We start from the raw sequence: 18,693 nt of genomic DNA, 5'->3' as shown, positions 1-18,693 counted from the left end.
TGTAAGTCGCTCTGGATAAGAGCGTCTGCTAAATGTAAATGTAAATAATGTACGTTCCTTCAATAGCAAGCCAAGTATCGGCATATGTGTTGAATAGATGACTGTTGCATAATATAAGGTTATCATACAATAATTTATTCTTCAACAGCCCTTTCTCTCACTCTCCTACTCCACTACTTGGGCTGCTCCACAGAGCAGTCAAGCTAATCTCACTCCCACCAGTGGCACACAGTCGAGGCAGGGTTTATCTAGACTCTACACTGCAGCTGTGGTCCTCGCACCCAGGAGAGAACAAAGATCTTGACAGGAGAGGGGGTAAACAGAGCGAGGCTGTCTAACATAGAGACCACTAACCATACTCTCTGTCACAATACCACTCTATCCAACTCTAACACATGCATATTCACTCCTCAACCACTTCAGAGCTGTAGAAAGGTGGCATGGTGTTCTGATTTAAAGTTTCCCATAGAATAATTGATATCTAGATACAGATAAGGAGCTTAATGGTCCAGTGATTAAATTGGTGTATTTTATCAACAGTTGGGTGCTGTTTATCAGCAGTTAAACCCTCTCCTTTGCATCTTTCTTTCACCATCCTTCCAATCCATTTAACTTTATCTCCTGTTTTAAGTGTCTCATTCTTCTTTCTCCCTCCATTGTCTCAGATGTGTTGTCATGAAACAGGACTACTCCCCTGCTGTGTCTAATCACAAGGCTTTATACTGTAAACCTCAGCCAGCATGTTTCCCTGAGGAGCTAGCGTTCCTTTGATGTTGAAGGACAAACAGACAAGCCCTAAATGCACACCACAGCCAACCTGGCTCCTCTCCATCCCTCCTCTCTCATCCCTCCCTCCTTCGCTCCATCCTCACCTCATACTTCATACCTCATACTCCTCTTACCTTCACCCCCCCCCAACCTCTCCCTCCCCTCCTCTGCACTAATTCTTCAGCCTATTTGCCTGAGTGTGTCCTTGTCTGTTGTGTGATCACCAGATGATTACATGATCCAGTTAGGAGCCAACCAAGCAGTGCCAGTGCCAGCCTGACACTTACACAGAGTGCTGCTAATGAAGGAGCCTCTCCACCCTCATCTTCCTCCCTTCTGAATCCACCCTCCTCTCGTCCTCTCCCCCTGTCCTCTCTTACAACTATCCCACTCCTCCCTTCACATGCTCTCAATAAACTGATGTAAATATTCTATGTGTGTAGATATGCTTGTCCTTCTAATCTCTCTCTTTCTCTGTCTGTCTCTGTCTCTCTCTCTCTCTCTCTCTCTCTCTCTCTCTCTCTCTCTCTCTCTGTGTCTCTTTGTGTTGCAGTTCTGCTCTAAACTGAGAGCCCCATCACCTCCACCTGCTGTCAGGATGTAACAGCAACAGTCTACTTTCTACTATCCACAGAGACCAACACACGAACATCAGCCACACAACAGTAACTTCAACTCGCCTTCAACATTGCGGCTGTCAGTAGACTTTAGAATAATCTAGAACAAACTCAGACTGTGTTTGTGTACTAACTCTGTACTGTAAGCATGTGGAGACCAACACCCATTGTGTTGCAGTCTCAGCTGCTCCTGTTTGTGTGTATGTGTGTGTGTGTGTGTGGGTTGGGTGCGGTGGTGATTCAATCCCTCCCATGGCATGTCTCCTGCCCGGGCCACTGTGTCTGTCAGATCAAGCCTTGGTTCTCCCCTGAGTCTGTCTACTGTGAAGCTCCTACTGTCGACTGTAATGACCTTCTGTTGACCAAGCTGCCCTCGGCCCTCCCTCACAATACACACACCCTGCGCCTGCAAAGCAACCTCCTGTCTGCCTTAGACAGCACCGGGTTACATACACTCCCCAACCTTACTGAGCTCGACCTTTCCCAGAACCACTTCAACAGTGTGAGAAGCCTGACACAGAGCCTGGCCCTGGCCTCTCTGCTCTCCCTGCATCTGGAGGAGAATCAGCTGACCCATCTCCCCCTGAGTTCCTTTTTTTCCTTGCCTGCCCTTCAGGAGCTTTTCCTCAGCCACAACCGCCTCCGGTCCCTGGCCCCTGGAGCCTTCACAGGCCTGGACTTCTTACTGCGTCTGCATCTCAATAACAACAGACTGACCTCCATCGACCCACGCTGGTTCACGGCACTGCCCAGTCTGGAGGTGCTGATGCTTGGGGGGAATCCGGTGGAGGCCCTCCCTGAGCAGGGCTTCCAGGCCCTGGGCTCACTACGGAGCCTGGTTCTTGGGGACATGGGCCTGAAGGGGCTGCCTGAAGGAGCCCTAGAAGGGCTGGATAACCTGGAGAGCCTGTCTTTCTATGACAATCTACTGACCAGTGTTCCCACTCAGGCTCTGAGGAGAGTAGCAGGGTTGAAGTTCCTGGACCTCAACAAGAACCGTATTGGCCTGGTACAGACAGGAGACTTCAAGAATATGGTCCATTTGAAAGAGCTAGGGCTGAACAACATGGAGGAGTTGGTTTCCATTGAGAAAGCTGCCCTGGAGAATCTCCCAGAGCTCACCAAGCTGGAGATCACCAACAACCCCCGTCTGTCCTACATCCACCCCCAGGCCTTTCTTCAGCTTGGCAGGCTGGAGAGTCTGATGCTGAACTCCAACTCTCTGACTGCCCTTCACCAACACACACTTCTATCCCTGCCCAGCCTGCAGGAGGTCAGCTTACACTCCAACCCACTCCGCTGTGACTGTCTGTTCCGCTGGGTGGCTGGAGGCCACTCACACACAGACTCAGACACACACACACACTTGGAGGCCCAGGCTGATGCGCACACACCGCGAGCTGTGAGGTTCATCCAGCCCCAGGCCACGCTGTGCTCTGAGCCTCCGGAACTGAGAGCCCGCAGGGTGAGGGAGCTGTCTTTGAGAGAGATGTCTGCCTCTTGTCTTCCCCTGATCCCCCCAGGTCCCCTCCCCCCATACATGGGGGTGAGAGAGGGGGGGAGTCTGGTCCTGCACTGCAGAGCTCTAGCTGAGCCACAGCCTACTATCTACTGGGTGACTCCCACTGGGCTGAAACTGGGACCTAACATGAGCCACGCAGCCAACCACACGCCAGAACCGAGCCCCATGCCTTCCCTTCAAGCCAGTCCAGCCAAGTCCCACCACCACAAACACACCCACCCTTCCGGTCATGCTCAGGGGCTGTCCATTGTCCCAGGCCCAGGTTCCTCCTCCCACTATAACCTTCTCCCAGAGGGGACACTGCAGATTGTCAGAGTGACGCCCAAGGAGGCAGGTTTATACACCTGTGTGGCTGAGAATGCGCTGGGCGCAGACACTCGCAGCGTCACTGTGGGCGTGCATGGAAGGGGAGAGGGGAGGGAGGGCCCGGTGCCTTCCAGCCCAGTGCCCTCCAGCCCGGTGCCCTCCAGCCCGGTGCCCTCCAGCCTGCAGGAGTTTCCATTCCTCAAGTCAGCTGGGGGTTTACAGGTGAAGAAGGTAGGAGAACACTATGCTGTTTTAACCTGGATGACCGGCCACAACCTCCCCTTTGCCAAATTATCCTGGCACGCCACACACTCGGATACACACACACAGACACATTCCACTCGTATCCTAGCTGGCACACAAAGCTTCAACCTCACACATCTGCAGCCGGGGACCCTCTACCGTGTGTGTCTGCACACAGAGATCAGAGAGGGACCAAGACAGGCAGGGAGCAGGCAGAGAGACGGGAGCCCGCCCCAGTGTGTGTCCCTCAGGACTGTGGAGAACTCAAAGCCTTACGCTGACCTGACCCTAAGCCCAGAGCTGACCTCCACGGTCCTGCTGCTGCTCACCCTCACCCTGCTGCTGCTGGCCCTCCAATCCTGGCATGGGGAGCCCTGGGAGGGCATGGAGAAACCCCACGGTGCCCTTCTACAGGAGGTCAAAGGTCATGAGGCGATCCCAGAGGTCAAAGTTGAAAAGAAGAAATGCTCAGCCAGAGAGCAGACACCAGAGAGCTCTGACCAGCCTGGACAAGAAGAGAAAGGGTTGCAACAGCCTGTGTAATGTTGAGACACACATGCAGTAACACACACACATGTACACAAGTACACAAGGAAAGTTATTACTTTCAAATAAATTACTTGGTGGATGGCACCAGAGATGGTATCCAGGATGACATAGTAAGAGATTTGTATTTATTTTACATATGAATATATATTCTCATTCTTTGTTTGTGTAACAAGATGTATAAAGAAGGATTTTCCAAAACATGCTACAAACCAGAGAGATCAGCAGACTATCTGTCTGTATTTGACATCCACAGGACCTATCCCCGGCGAAGGCCTGAGCTGACATTGCAGAATAAGCCTGGGTCACACTGAACAGTGACTGAGAGCTACCGAACTATGAACCAATCCCAGACTGAATATATAGGCCTACTGGTATCTATGAAGGTTACAGTAGGTTTCAACTATCACAACTGGCATGGATGTGGCTAAACTGTCAGTTACTGTGATGTACAGGAAAACTTTTTTTCTCTCAATCTTCACATGCAAACTAGTAGAGCAGTCTGTGTTTTTGTTCCTCTTGCTGTGAAAACAGTCTTTTTAACCTGTGATGTGTGCACAAAGGATGAGACAGGAGGTTTCTCAGTGGTAATAGAGATGGACCCTCTCGGGTCCACTTTCTGAGTTCACAGAGTACTCTCTCTTCTTCCATCCTATTCTAACCACTCCATCCAGCCTTGCATCTTCAAACACAGAGACACATTCTCCGAAGTGCATCATTATACACACTTCATGCGCCTTCTGGGTCTTGCACATCCAAGAAGTTGATGTGAATAACCTGTCTAGCTTTTATGACACTTTTATTTGGTCTTAAATTCTGCAGTACAATCTAGATTCCTTTACCCATAAGTATTCCCTCTTTCAAAAATGATATGTATATATGACTGTATTGAATTCTATTTTGAACAATCAATAAAATGTTTTTGACTGATATGCTAATGGTGTAATTTACATCTACAGAAAGACATGTTCAGTGTAACACGAAGCGTGTGAATGTTCAGTATTTTTTGCAATGTAGTGTGAGCCCTGTGCTCAGTTCGCCCTCTGGCTGTTAAAGAGAGGAACTACATGCTGTCTGACGTTCAGATACAGTGAGGGGTGTGAGAACAGGATGGAAATCTCCAGAAAAGGCTCCTGCTGAGGCTGAGCCAGAGCCAGTTGAACTTATATTTATTCACACAAAACAAAATACATTTTTTAGAAGGCAACACAATATATACATACAGTGGTTTATATATGAATACCATATTTAAATTGCATGTTGTCATATATATTTTTTGTTTTTCTAACAACACTACCAGCACTAGCCTGAACACAAAAATCATTGAGCAAGGTCATGTAAAAGTATACCAAGTGATAAAGCTACCTCAAAGGTATCCAGACAGATAGTGTCCATAGCAATTCTCTTTTGTTCAGTGTGGCCTGTTGAAGTATTCTAAAAGCGGCTACAAGCTTTGGACTGCGACACTTAACATCAAATCCCTTTTAGATGGAGTTTTATAAACAATCAAAAATCCAGTAAACCATGATCTCCCTTTCACGAGGAAAATAAGTTACAACTGAATGGAATGATACTGTAATGAATGTGCTTATGCACACAGCATGACTGACTAACTCCAACAGCATATAGAGCGTATTCCTTGTTACTTTCATTAGCAGTGTACGTTACAGCACAGCAAAAACATTTTATTTGACATTTCTTTCAGACCCAAAAATGTGTCACCGAAGCCAACGCACGGTGCTTAAATAAAACAAGCGCAAATTCGCAATAGCTGTGATCGTGTACACACATGCATCCACATGTTTGTGGACCGACTTACCAACTGAGAGAGCTATACAGCTGCTGGTTGCAGCTAAAAAGCGCCATGTCTGTACTGCTGACTGTGCTTTCACAGCATATATCCATTATGATGGACCGTAAAGAATAGTGTTATAAGTAATATAGAAAGAAAAAGAATCTGTGATGCTTAACTTTCTGCTTCTATTTTGTTTTTCTTTAAAAATGGGCCAGTGGTACCTTGTCATCTTTCCAGCTAAAACAGATCTCACAATTTACAAAAATATAATTTCTATTCTGCATAACAAACAGCAATATAGATTAGTAATGAATTAGGAGATGAGCAGAAAAATTTACTGACTTGTATATACACTAACTCATAAAGAATAATTAGTAACAGAACAAACTTTGTTGTTGGGAGAAACGTGATGGTATTAAGAAATAATAAGACTCAACTGTATTCTTTCCAAATACATAGAGCATCTTTTCACATTTCCTGTTGATAAGGCCATGGAGTGATGAATAAGAGGCAACACAATATAAACCTTGTGATTCATACTGAGTTGGCATAGTATTGGTAAATGTAATACACATTTACATTTAGCAGACGCTCTTATCCAGAGCGACTTACAGTAAATACAGGGACATTCCCCCGAGGCAAGCAGGGTGAAGTGCCTTGCCAAAGGACACAACGTCAGTTGGCATGACCGGGAATTGAACTGGAAACCTTCGGATTACTAGTCCGATTCCTTCACCGCTCAGCCACCTGACTCCCTCCACATTTACAATAAGTCATATGTACCCAGCCTTTAACAGTAAAGGGCAGTTTGATTTCAGAGCATTAGTCTAGTGTTGTTGAGATTTAAGGATTAGGACATCTAGGGGAGAAGCATGCCCTTTCCTTTTCCTTGACACACACACACACACACACACGAACATTTAGACACGCAAGCACACAAGCTTACATACTCACATAATTCTTTGCAAACTCACAAACCCACAGAAGCAGACCAGACACATTCAAACACTTCAGCCATAGTTATAGGTGAAGTTGTAAGAGCTTGGCTCCTTTGGCACAGGGGGAGGAGCCTCTGGAATGGTAATGTTCTCCAGGTCGAGGAGACGGAGCTTCATCTCCATACTGATCAGTGTATCCAGGTCACTCCGGGTGAGGTCACTGCCCATCTCTCTGCCCAGCAGGGCACACAGCCCATCAGTCCAGATACAGTACTGCCACATACACATACACACACACGTTAATGTATATAATTCCAGACCCATCACTGTATGAGCTGTTGACTCATCTTCAGCTGAAGCAGGTAACTTACCTCATATTTGTTTGGGGCTACAAAGTTGAGGGCCTCATCAGGATCATACAGGATTGAGAAGGCCAGGTCCAACACCTCCTGCTCACAGAGTAGTAGAGATCCCACTTCAAACCTCTATACTGGACTGGAAGTGCTAATAAGCTAACAGGTCACTATATTAATGTAGTATTGTACGTGTTCTGAACCCAACATGCAACACTTTCAAAGTTACAGTTCGTAGAAGGAAATAAGTCAACGCAACTAACTGCATTCATCTTGGAATTTCACGAGACAATTTGACATTTTTAACCCATCAAACATGGAACCTTTAGTGTAGTTACCTTGTTTTGTTTTAGTGCACTCTTCTCCTTCATGTGAGGACAATCCTTTCCAGTCACCACAGACTTGATGTCAGACACAGGGACTGTAGGGAAAGAACAGGACCACTCGTCTTTCACAGGCTGTGGGTGTGTCTGGGACAGCATTACTGAGGAGGAGCAGGCTAGGAGACTTACTCTTGTCAGTTAGCAGTTCAAAAGGCACTTCCCCCTGGGGAGACTCATCCAGGTCTCCGTAGTGCAGCACCTTGTGGTTCAGGGACAGACGGCAGAACCAGAACTTTTCTGGAGGACAACAGAGAGAGAGAGATCACAGTAACTACAGTATACATACGTAACTGTTTATTGCTCTTTGAGGAAAAAGTCATTGTTGAACATAGATACAGAAAGTGTAAGTGTGTGTATGTGTGTTTGTGTAGGAGTCAGGTGGCTGAGCGGTTAGGGAATCGGGCTAGTAATCGGAAGGTTGTCGGTTCGATTCCAGCCTGTGCAAAAAATGACGTTGTGTCCTTGGACAAGGCACTTCACCCTACTTGCCTCGGGGGAATGTCCCTGTACTTACTGTAAGTCCCTTTGGATAAGAGCGTCTGCTAAATGACTAAATGTAATGTAAATGTGCATGGAGGGGCCTGCACCTTGCCTCCGGCGGTTGCCCAGCTTGCGGAAGCAGCTCCCCTCACACAGGCGGTTTAGCCTCTGCTGCTTGATCAACTCCAGGATCTCAGGCTGGATCCTCTCACGCAGTTCACTGGAGGATCATCAGCAAAGTTAGCACCCTAGCCCACACTACCCTCAGCATATATCACACTACTAGCAACAAGAGAACAGATGCATTAAACAGGCATGTTTGATGGTTTTCTAGGTGTAGCCTTGCACGAGTGGCGTAAAGAGAGTAAGCGTGTGCCGTGTGACTGACATGATGGGAGGAGACTGGAAGTCGTCCTGGCTCATCCGCTCAGACTGGCGCAGACGCAGGATCTCCGAGTAGCTCAGGCCTCGCAGCTTACTCTTCAGCTGGTCCAGAGACGACGGCTTCATGGCCAGGGCCCGGGTGATCTGCTCACGGACCACCTGCATCACCTGGACACGCAGGGGGGAAACACCAAACACACTGCATCACCTGGACACGCAGGGGGGAAACACCAAACACACTGCATCACCTGGACACGCAGGGGGGGAACACCAAACACACTGCATCACCTGGACACGCAGGGGGGGGAACACCAAACACACTGCATCACCTGGACACGCAGGGGGGAAACACCAAACACACTGCATCCTAACCCTGTCTCAACCATCCAAAACACCTACATGACTCAATACTGAGGCCCCATATCGCTACAAACTTTAAATCAATCGAAACGTGTGAGGTGAATTGATGTGTGCCTTCCTGGATGACCTCTGACCTTGTTGAAGTCCTCTGCCGTGGCCCTCATCTCCTTCCAGGTCTTGTTTAGCAGCTGGATGCAGACACAGAAGAACTCCTCCCAGGCTCGGTCATGAGTGAAGAACATGGGGTGGTAGTCATTACAGCCCTCGCTGGCTACAGGACCACAACACAAAGGGATGAGATACAGTTATTTATTTCATGCTGCCTTTTGATTACGACTTTTATCTGGTTTCTATCATGCGGCTGTACAATAAAAGTTCCTTTTGACTCCTTAAACTTTTCTTGATAGACTTTGGAAAGCTACAGACAGCCGGGCCGTTGCTTGGCAGCAGTGAGGCGTCTGGAACCATCTGGGAGGTGTTGAGTGTGTGGGAGACGGGCACAGGACTCACGCAGCTCTCCCACTTGCAGGATCTCACACAGCATACGGGTAAGCTCGATGGCACAGCGGCCAAAAGGACACTCGTGTTTGTCCTCACGGCTGCTGTTCTCCAAGACAATCTGGAGGAGGAGAACACACACACACACACACACTTAAGTAAATATCTGTTGGAGATGGCTTCATATCCATCTTTCTGACTGTGGTCTGTGGTCCAGCCATACCCTGATGTAGGTGTCCTGGTGCAGCTTGGCCAGGTAGAGCATGTTGTCCAGTGCCAGCATGCCAGGAGGGGTCTGGGTAAAGTCCATGGCAGGGTTCACGTGGTTCTGGACACAACACAAGGACCTGCTCAGTAATCTCAAGCTCAAAGACCACACATTATCACAAATAACCAAAGCGGCTAAATATCTCTGAAGGGAGACTGTACTAAACCTCCTCTGTGTCAAACACATTCTCAAGTGACTGAAGAGTTCCAGTCGTGTGCTGGTTTGCGGACTCACGGTGAAGCCCAGCATCTTGTAGTCCTTCGTGTACATGGCCTTCCTCTTCTCCGTGGCACCAGGATCGTTCTCTCCGTCAAAGGCAATCCTGCGCAGCTCAAAGATGATGTCCCTCTGAGCCTGGACACGCGGTGGGACAGCAGAACATCAGACGTGAACGTCACGATGTTGTCAGACAACAATGGAGGCAGATGGGCAGAGGAGGCAGATGGGCAGAGGAGGCAGCCTTTCTGACACGTAAAGATTTGCAGCCGTACCTGATCATTGGGGTCCATTTTAGTCATCATGCGTTCCTCAAGGAGGTTAAAGGTCAGCACCTGCAGCACGTAGAGCTGGTGAGCCATCTCTGTTTTGATTGGTCGGTTTCCTCTGATGACATGCTGGGAGAGAGCACACATGTGAGCGTGTAGTTTTGCCACTTCTCACCTCCTTACTACAGAACAAAGGTTTAACCACAAACCAGAGCTGGACTATGGTTGACAGAATAAATGTTGAGATGACACTCACATTAAGGATGATGGAGCGCAGGTGTTTCTGAGCCAATGTACTCGCCATCTCCTGAGAAGACAATTTAAGACATGTCCAAAAGGTCAGATCCAGCTATCCAAGCATACACAGCAAGGCTACCGTTAGTCAAAGAAAGTAGCAAAACACACAATGTAAAATAATTTAAGCTGAAAAACTGCATTGACATTTCTCTAGCTCACAAGTCCCTCCCAAGACTCCCAGAGATGTGACATCCGAGGCTGCCCTCTGCTACCACAAGAGGGCCCCCGAGTACCTCTGATAGACATCAGCTAGAAAATCAGGCTATTCACCTGTCTCCATAATGGAGTAATTCACAGTCATGGTTCTCTCTGAAGTTTAAGAGGTCTTTGTGGTTTTATAAGGAGCAGAGGGAGATAGAGAGGGGGGGGGGGGGGGGGTGAGGTGGATGGAATGAAGGATGCATACTTACAGTGAGCTGTTGGTCCAGGGGATTTGAGTACTCCTCCTGGGGGGGGACGGGGGAGGATGTGCAGGCGTGACAGTAATGGGACAAAGAGTGCACACACTTATGCATGGACCATACACTACAGGGCACGGCATGCACAGAGCATGACACAGTACGGTCACAAAGTTGTACAAAAGCCAGTCAGATTGCTGCTATTCAATATATGGTGCATTCCAGCAAGTCAACAAGATATCATGTGAACTGTCAAACATGCAGTCCTGTGTTGAACAATAATAAAGGCTCATGTTAGTAGTCAGTTATGAGAGAAGTTATATCTCATTGTGTAAGGCATGGACAGTGGCAGCCAAACATGATGAATGTGTATGAGACAAGTACTGATGAGTGAGGTAACATGTGAGTGTAACTTCTCCATAACATAATTCTAAGTTTATATCCCAGGGTATGACATGGTACGGTATATACAGGGGTAACATGGAGATGCATGGAGGGGAATATCACACCTCTTCAGATGGCATGCATCGTTCATATGTGTCTCTGTGTAAACTGTAGATCAGTGTGGCATGAAAGCCTGCTACTAACCTGTCTTCTGTCCTCTGGTGCCTTGAGGAAGAGTGCATTGATGAGAGCAATGGCATAGGTCTGGATCTCTTGGTTGGATCTAGAGATATCAGCACAAAAACAACCAGTTAGAAGCATCTGTTCCTGAGTGACCCCATGCTGATGCTAAACTACAGTATTGACTGGTTAGGGCAGGCCAAAGGATTATATTATATTATGATTATATCAGACTGGATTTTTAACACTTGTAAAAACATTCAACACAATTTCTTAACACTGATTTGAGGTAATCCCAGCCAGTAAAGCAGAGTAGGAGCAGCTGTGTTCCTGCTCTGCTCTCAGTCACATCCCACTGCTACATTCCTACTCCTGCGCCCCACACCCGTGGGGTGGGAGGTGCGTGTGTGTGTGCTCACACTTGCAGGTGTCCGATGAGCTGTCCCACGGTGATCTCCTGCGCCACCCGGTGGTAGAGGCTGTGGCTGTTGAGGACCATGCTCTCCAGGATGGCCAGGGAGCGCTGCAGGATGGACACGTCCACCATGGGCTGGTTCACATAGCCCGCAATCTAAGGAGGTACAACAAGCAGACATTTCAATAGAAAAGTTCTGTCACAGTTTTCGTACTTGTGGGATATTTTACACTTTGGCTCAGAATGATGATGAACAGTCAGAAGGTAGATTGAGAGGTAAGCCCAGAAAAAAGTAACCATTTAAATCCATTAGTTTCCTGTAAGAATAGGCGGAGTGCAGCATGGCTATGTGGGGGGACTTTATCTGAACACGATGGACAGACTACGCAACCGCAGGGGCTCCAAATAACATGGAGGGAAGGTTGCTAGGTAACAGCAACCCACTCAGTTACGGCATGCAATGAGGGTTGAAGGTCAAGCAATTAAAGAAAAGAGGCTGTAAACATGAGGGAGGACTTAGACAGGCATCACACTATCCCAAATTCATACAACACTGCTCAGAGTCATTTGAAATATTGAACTAAACAGCACTAATTAGAGAATACAGTAAGAGGGACATTCCAGGTGGTTGAATACAGTTACCTGTTTGATGAAGGAGAGTGAGATTAGGTCCCATGATACTATGCCATGGTCCATCAGCTCCAAGAAGGCTGTGAGAGTGAAGGCAAGCATCTCGCCAAAGCTGAGCGACACAGGAGAAAAGACAAGGTAAGGGGACCCCCCCATTTCTTAAGGTTAAGACCTGTCCCTGTGAGAACTGATACCTGTGGCGATAACACTTACTGGTTGCCACTCTCCACCAGGCGTGCCAAGGTCCCGATGCCCTCCATGTTAATATACTCTGTGGCGAAGGTGGGGTCAGCAGACAGCTTGGCCAGCTCCTTTAGGGCTTCCAAGCGAGCATCGATGCTGTGGGACTGGATCCTCTCCAGGAGCTGGCGGGCAGCACGCGCCTGTAGAAGACCAGCAACACAGCCGTCACGACACACAGCCGTCACTACACACAGCCGTCACGACACACAGCCGTCAAGACACACAGCCGTCAAGACACACAGCCGTCACTACACACAGCCAACAAGACACACAGCCAACAAGACACACAGCCGTCACTACACACAGCCGTCACGACACACAGCCGTCACGACACACAGCCGTCACGACACACAGCCGTCACGACACACAGCCGTCACTACACACAGCCGACAAGACACACAGCCGTCACGACACACAGCCGTCACTACACACAGCCGTCACTACACACAGCCATCACGACACACAGCCGTCACTACACACAGCCGTCACTACACACAGCCGTCACTACACACAGCCGTCACTACACACAGCCGTCACTACACACAGCTGTGCGTCTCCTCCACTAGCCTTATCTCAAGTCAAGCAAGACTCATAATGTTTACTTTATACTGGAACTTTTGTAAATGCATTTATAGAATATTTGTACCTATGAAAACATTTGTTATTATTGAATATGTTTTTAATAAACATAAAACATGATAAACAATTGTATATGTCCCACCGGAGATATGGCTAGTCGAAGAATGGTTCCATTCTTCATTTCACCACGACTCTGGAACACAAAAGAATACAACAGGTAAAATCACCAAAGGAAAACAATGTCGTTTTAACGGCAACATGTTTCCTTGTAATGTAGCATGGAAAGAGGTTCACCTGCTCAGTGATGTAGAGCTGAGGACCATCAGCATAGCGCAAAGCAAACTGCTCAGAGCCAGACAGAGACCAGCTATGGATACACACACACACACACACAAGTCAATGTCAAATCCTCACCTAGAACACACTGATACATTGAGAATATCGTTGAGATAAACACGTTTTCAATACTCTCACAGTAAACATGGTAACATGTACAAAATTTAAAGAACTCAGATTGGTGTTTTAAGCACTTAGTTTGCCAGAGTAGCAGATGGAGAGAGTGGGGAGACATCCAGTGGGCGTTAAATGCAAAAAAAAAAAAAATACATTCAGATGTAAGAGCGAGGGAGTCGGAGAGAAACTAGGAAACACAGAGAGAGAGAGAGAGCGAGAGAGAGAACAAATTCTGTTCTTTTCTTGATGGATAGATAATCATTCAGATGACAGTGAAGAAAATACGACAATGAGAACAACAAGAGGCTTATAGCAGGAACAGGGAGAATAGGCGCAGACTGACAGAAAGAGCAGGGTAATACACAGTTATGTAAGCAGAAAAAACAGGCTGGCCCCATCTGTGTACCATTAGAATTCCTTTATTAGTCTAAGAAAAAGGCCTTTCAAGAACACAGACAGGGGGAGAAAAGAGAGAGGAAGAGGGGGAAGGGAGAGTGGAGACAGCAACCTTGCCTGAATCATTTGTACCAGACTTCAACTACACTCTAAACTCTGGAGCATACATTGGCAGCCTGTTAAGTGGAAATGTTGACTATGTTCACACAAACCCCATAAACTCACACTGACAAAGTTATTTTGTTAGAAATTAGGCATATTTCTTACCCATCACACACTTCTCGTACGATGGAGGACAGGGGCTTTTTCTGAAAACACAGAACAGACATTAGCCAGACAAGGGCTTCAAAAGGTAAATGCACTGTATTTATATAGCGCTTTTCTAGCGGCACTCACAGCACTTCATTTTTTTTGCAATGCAAGGCACTATCGGGAGCAACTTGGGGTTCTGTGTCTTGCTCAAGGACACATGGCCATGAGGAGTCATGTTTGACCCTCTCTAACCCCTGAGCCACAGGCGCCCCGAAAGCAACACAGCTTTCTATAAATGGGGGGCTACCAGTAGTTTAATCTTCTTCATTGGGAGTCAGGTGGCTGAGCGGTTAGGGAAGCGGGCTAGTAATCAAAAGGTTGCCAGTTCGATTCCCGGCCATGCAAAATTACGTTGTGTCCTTGGGCAAGGCACAGGGGGAATGTCCCTGTACTTACTGTAAGTCGCTCTTGATAAGAGCGTCTGCTAAATGTAAAATGTTAATTGACATGAAAACATACAGTACCTAAACAATATGTGTGAATATAATTCAAATCAGAGGTTTATGACTATTGTACTCAACTTAAAGGTCCCATGACATGAAAATGTCACTTCCGGAGGTTATTTAACCTTAATACGAGTTCCCCTAGCCTGTCTTTGGTCCCCCAGTGGCTAGAATAGGTGCTGTTGATAGGTGTAAACCAAGCCCTGGGTATTCTTCTCCGCCTTTGAGAAAATGAAAGCTCAAACGCTCCGATTTGAAAATGTTCCTCTTATGTCGTCATAAGAGGAAAACTTTCTCTGCTTTGCCCATCCAGAGAATCTGGCCCTCCAATGAGGAAATGAACTACGACCATGCGAGTGCGATATTGTTTTTTCCTCGAGAGACACATGGCTTGCAAACAACCGAAGCATGGCAGTTAGCCCCGCCTCTCCTCCTCATGGCATTTAAAGTTTACAGAAATGGCACGTCCTAAGGAAAGCTCATTGGGGGACTGCTCATTGTTTCTGTAATTCTGCACCAAGGCTGAATTTCGGGAAAGAGACTTCAGATACAGTATTAGGGGACCACTAAGGCCTATATAAAAGCATCCAAAAACAGCATGTCATGGGACCTTTAAATATGTTATTTGTGTGAAACTACAGTGGGGTCTATATCGGACCAAGTCAGACAAAAGCCTCGGTGAAGACGTGGAGGTTCAGCTAGCTGTCAGTGCATTAGCTAGGAGACTTTGCTTTCTTTACCCTTAAATTATTAAACCGTCTCTGAAGTGTTACTAGCACAGGAAGAAAAGAAACCCATCTATAAATAGGTGTATTGAGTAAGAATGTAGTAAAACAGAGGTAGGATGCTTTTAGTGAAATGTTTTTAGACAGTCACTGACCTGGTCAATCTCAATGAGTTGGGCATTGGCACCAGGCCACTCGATGGCCACCTTCACAATGTCAGATGGGGGTGGCATGGCTGCTGTCCTATCACACCACACTAGACCAGGGGAACACACAGCTGAGCTCATAATTTCACCCCCCCAAAAAAAGAAATCTGACAGATATCGAACTCTGTTAGCAAAGGGAAATGTTTAAACACATAAGAAACCATTAAAAAGTAATGAAACATTCAGAAATATATTAAATGTCACAAGGTAAATGAGATCAAAACCTGTACGAAGTAAATTGGCTCCAAAAAGCATCAGTTTAACTGTGGCATTGACTGCCAAGCTAAAGCATCTATTTAATTTGGCTCTATGAAAGGACAGCAATTTGTTGAACCCATTTACATTAAGCCTCTACCATGTCAATACAGGGCTTTTAAGAGGTGACCAGCACCGATTTCAACACTGTCCTCTCAACCTAATGAAGATCCCTTTCAATGCCAACCTCTAAAATGATTGGATAATAAGAGATCATGGAGGAACACATACACTGGTGTGGATCAGCAGCTTTCAGAGGAACACTGCATAGTCCTTCAACTCAGGAGCAACTCACCCTCCATATTCCAAGACAAAGCAAATGTGAAGTCTTTGATTTTACCAACACATGAGAGTGATAGGAGTGGTTAGCAAAGCTGGGTGAGATGGAGAGGTTTTCACTGGTAAGCACAGGCTAGCTTAACCAAGTAGTGCTTGTCACTGCTTGCCCTGATCAATCCTTTACTGTGGGATATAATGGCAGGAGAAAACGGGGAGAGTGGATTCGGCTGGTCTCTGTGTTGGGATGCATGTTCCTTTTTCTGCCAATTGTACAATACCTGGATGACATCCAAATAAATCAGTGAAGAACACAATATCCCAGAATTCTCCCTGTCTTCAGGGACTCCACTTGGCTTGTTATTGGTTGGTTAACATGGCGCATGCTTAGAACAGCGTCTTGTTTGTTTGACTTGGTATTCATGATTGTTTCTTACATGGACAGACAGGCTTGGACAGACAAGTCTGTACAGAAACTTTCTTTCACCAAACTCGATTCCTGAAACCAAGAACATGCTAAATAGCACAGTCTTGCATCCACAAATCAGGGGTGTGACTCACTTTAGGTAAAACAGGGCAATAACACAACTACCTTCTTACCAGAATGTCAGACAACCCTGCGATTATGGTTATGGCATGTTTTCTTTCAGATGCAATCATATCAAGGCAAAAACAACAAGTAAACAGCGAGCGGAAGACACATGGCACATGTAATAGCCAAGTAAACCTAGCCAGACAGGAACTCCTGCCACTATATATCAACTGAGCAACAATGCTGTCATTGTTTGGGTCTAAATGAGAGAGGTCCATTCCCAGAGCCAAGGCACTGCTGTCTCAACAGGGGGAAAAAACTCAATGATGACAGTATGCGCCCATGCTCCTCCTTAACAAAACTGTAAAAGCTTGCCTTGAGTAAAATACTGATATCACAGTGTACACAGACTGGACTTGTTTAACATTTATTCAAATTTGCTTGCTCTTTGCATGAGTGAGCTAGCGAGAGCGATTGAGGCCAAGTCACTGATGTGCATTGATCATCTTCCCATACTTCATCTTATAAAGATTCTAGATCTTACATGATACAGAAGTCTCACCTTCTGAAGGAGCCTTGAGTGGACACCTCACTCTAAGAACTGCAGCTCAAACCATTGCATCGGGTTTTCTGCCAAGACATTCAGACATTGGACATTTTGTTAGGAACAACAGTACACAAATATTGCATTCTTAGACCTGCTTATGTTTGAACTGTATTAAATGTATCAACCCTCACCACTAAAGATAAAGATAATGGGTGATTATAGTTTACATTTAGTCATTTAGCAGACACTCTTATCCAGAGCAACTTACATTAAGTACAGGGACATTCTACAAGTAAGGTGAAGTGCCCAAGGACATAACGTCATTTTAGCACGGCCAGGAATCGAACCAGCAACCTTCTGATTAATAGCCCGATTCCCTCACCACTCAGCCATCTGACCCCCAGTTATTACTCTTTTTAATCAATCTGTATAGTCATACAGATATCATGCCTTGACTTTTACAATTACATGAATACCATGACAATCCAAAAAACATACCAAGGCCAAAATAATACTGAAGTGGTGAACACTAAAACAATGAGTAGGCCTAAGGTACAGTATGTGCTTCAAGCTACCTGAGGATGCAAATAATGTCACAAACAAGTACAGTAAGCAGTATCCCTTTCCTGACATGTTGACCCTACAACTTTGCATTACTGGCGGTAGAAACCACTCAAATAGTGAAGAATGAGGAAAGAAACGCTATCCCATCCTGTATGGCGTTAGCCCACTTGTCGCACAAGTTGCTGATGAACGTTGGCACAGCAACGCTTTATATGTACAATACTTGATGGTTTGGATGGTTTCTCACAGGGTTCTACATTTACAGGTGAATTGCACTGCACCGGCAAAATAGCATTTCTTCTCTAATAGAAATGACACTTATGCTAATTGTAAAGTTAACATTCCATTAATGTCAATGGAACAATTGCTATAATTTAAGAACTAACCGCAGAGCAGATGATTTCGTATTTAGCTAGCAATAGCAAAACGTTATGGCAAACCAAAGCGGAATGTGTGAAAGGCAAAGCACGCCAGCATTGCAAGCTTGTAGGATTGCAGCAAACATACGGCTGTTTTAATATTAGTGATATTTTAACAATGATTATTGAAACTCGGGTAATGCATTCAAAAGTACCATAATCTACATTTTCCTTTGACACGGGATGTTTCAATATCTGACTAGGATGACTTATTACTGATGTACGTTCACAAACATCCATTTTCTATTGCGCCTGTATAGCTAGCTAATATTGTGCTTGATCAGAAGGCCACTTAAGTGTGCATGATACAAGTATTTATTTTCATTTTAAAAAACGCTCTCAGTGAAGGTAAATTCGTATAGTATGCAGTAACGGTTACTTACCCTAAGCTTGAATAATACTGCAGCTGCTTGACTATTCTCCCAGTCCCCACCAATTGAACATTTGGGGGAAAAAAGGCACATAAAACCACGCCTTGTGGGAGGGGCATACA

General features: G+C 46.1%; 2 protein-coding genes across 6 annotated transcripts; one reads left to right on the top strand and one right to left on the bottom strand.

The window, feature by feature from the left end:
- The first annotated feature begins 1,533 nt into the window (after positions 1 to 1,533).
- On the top strand, positions 1,534 to 3,999 carry lrrn2 (leucine rich repeat neuronal 2). Its single transcript, XM_067240590.1, has one exon. The coding sequence runs from the start codon at positions 1,534 to 1,536 to the stop codon at positions 3,997 to 3,999; it is 2,466 nt and encodes an 821-aa protein (XP_067096691.1).
- Positions 4,000 to 5,155: 1,156 nt separating this feature from the next.
- elmo2 (engulfment and cell motility 2) lies at positions 5,156 to 18,618 on the bottom strand. Of its 5 annotated transcripts, XM_067238246.1 has the most exons (23): positions 18,584 to 18,618; positions 17,233 to 17,300; positions 15,557 to 15,657; positions 14,189 to 14,229; positions 13,367 to 13,439; positions 13,215 to 13,265; positions 12,464 to 12,633; positions 12,263 to 12,362; positions 11,625 to 11,776; positions 11,230 to 11,308; positions 10,654 to 10,689; positions 10,203 to 10,253; positions 9,953 to 10,075; positions 9,696 to 9,815; positions 9,417 to 9,521; positions 9,206 to 9,314; positions 8,830 to 8,966; positions 8,340 to 8,503; positions 8,059 to 8,171; positions 7,601 to 7,708; positions 7,427 to 7,509; positions 7,107 to 7,184; positions 5,156 to 7,008 (listed from the first exon to the last, which is right to left on the bottom strand). In XM_067238246.1, the coding sequence occupies exons 3-23, from the start codon at positions 15,632 to 15,634 to the stop codon at positions 6,808 to 6,810; spliced, it is 2,172 nt and encodes a 723-aa protein (XP_067094347.1). In that variant the 5' UTR covers positions 15,635 to 15,657; positions 17,233 to 17,300; positions 18,584 to 18,618; the 3' UTR covers positions 5,156 to 6,807. The 5 variants fall into 5 exon arrangements, with proteins under 5 accessions (XP_067094347.1, XP_067094332.1, XP_067094340.1 ...); XM_067238231.1 differs by lacking the exons at positions 17,233 to 17,300; positions 18,584 to 18,618 and having other exon boundaries at positions 15,557 to 15,722; XM_067238239.1 differs by lacking the exons at positions 10,654 to 10,689; positions 17,233 to 17,300; positions 18,584 to 18,618 and having other exon boundaries at positions 15,557 to 15,722.
- Between the last annotated feature and the right edge of the window lie 75 nt (positions 18,619 to 18,693).

This window comes from Osmerus mordax, chromosome 1, assembly GCF_038355195.1.
Source record: "Osmerus mordax isolate fOsmMor3 chromosome 1, fOsmMor3.pri, whole genome shotgun sequence".
NCBI classification, from domain to species: Eukaryota; Metazoa; Chordata; class Actinopteri; order Osmeriformes; family Osmeridae; genus Osmerus; species Osmerus mordax.
This window is presented reverse-complemented; position numbering and strand designations above follow the sequence as displayed.

What these genes read in the sequence shown, in the direction of transcription:
- lrrn2 (XM_067240590.1), top strand. Translation starts at nt 1,534, where the DNA reads ATGTGGAGACCAACACCCATTGTGTTGCAGTCTCAGCTGCTCCTGTTT.
- elmo2 (XM_067238231.1), bottom strand. Translation starts at nt 15,688, where the DNA reads ATGAGCTCAGCTGTGTGTTCCCCTGGTCTAGTGTGGTGTGATAGGACA. An exon ending in TTCCAGTCTCCTCCCATCAT is followed by an intron (nt 8,172 to 8,339) that starts GTCAGTCACACG and finishes ATGATCCTCCAG; the next exon opens with TGAACTGCGTGAGAGGATCC. An exon ending in TAGCCCCAAACAAATATGAG is followed by an intron (nt 7,009 to 7,106) that starts GTAAGTTACCTG and finishes TGTATGTGGCAG; the next exon opens with TACTGTATCTGGACTGATGG.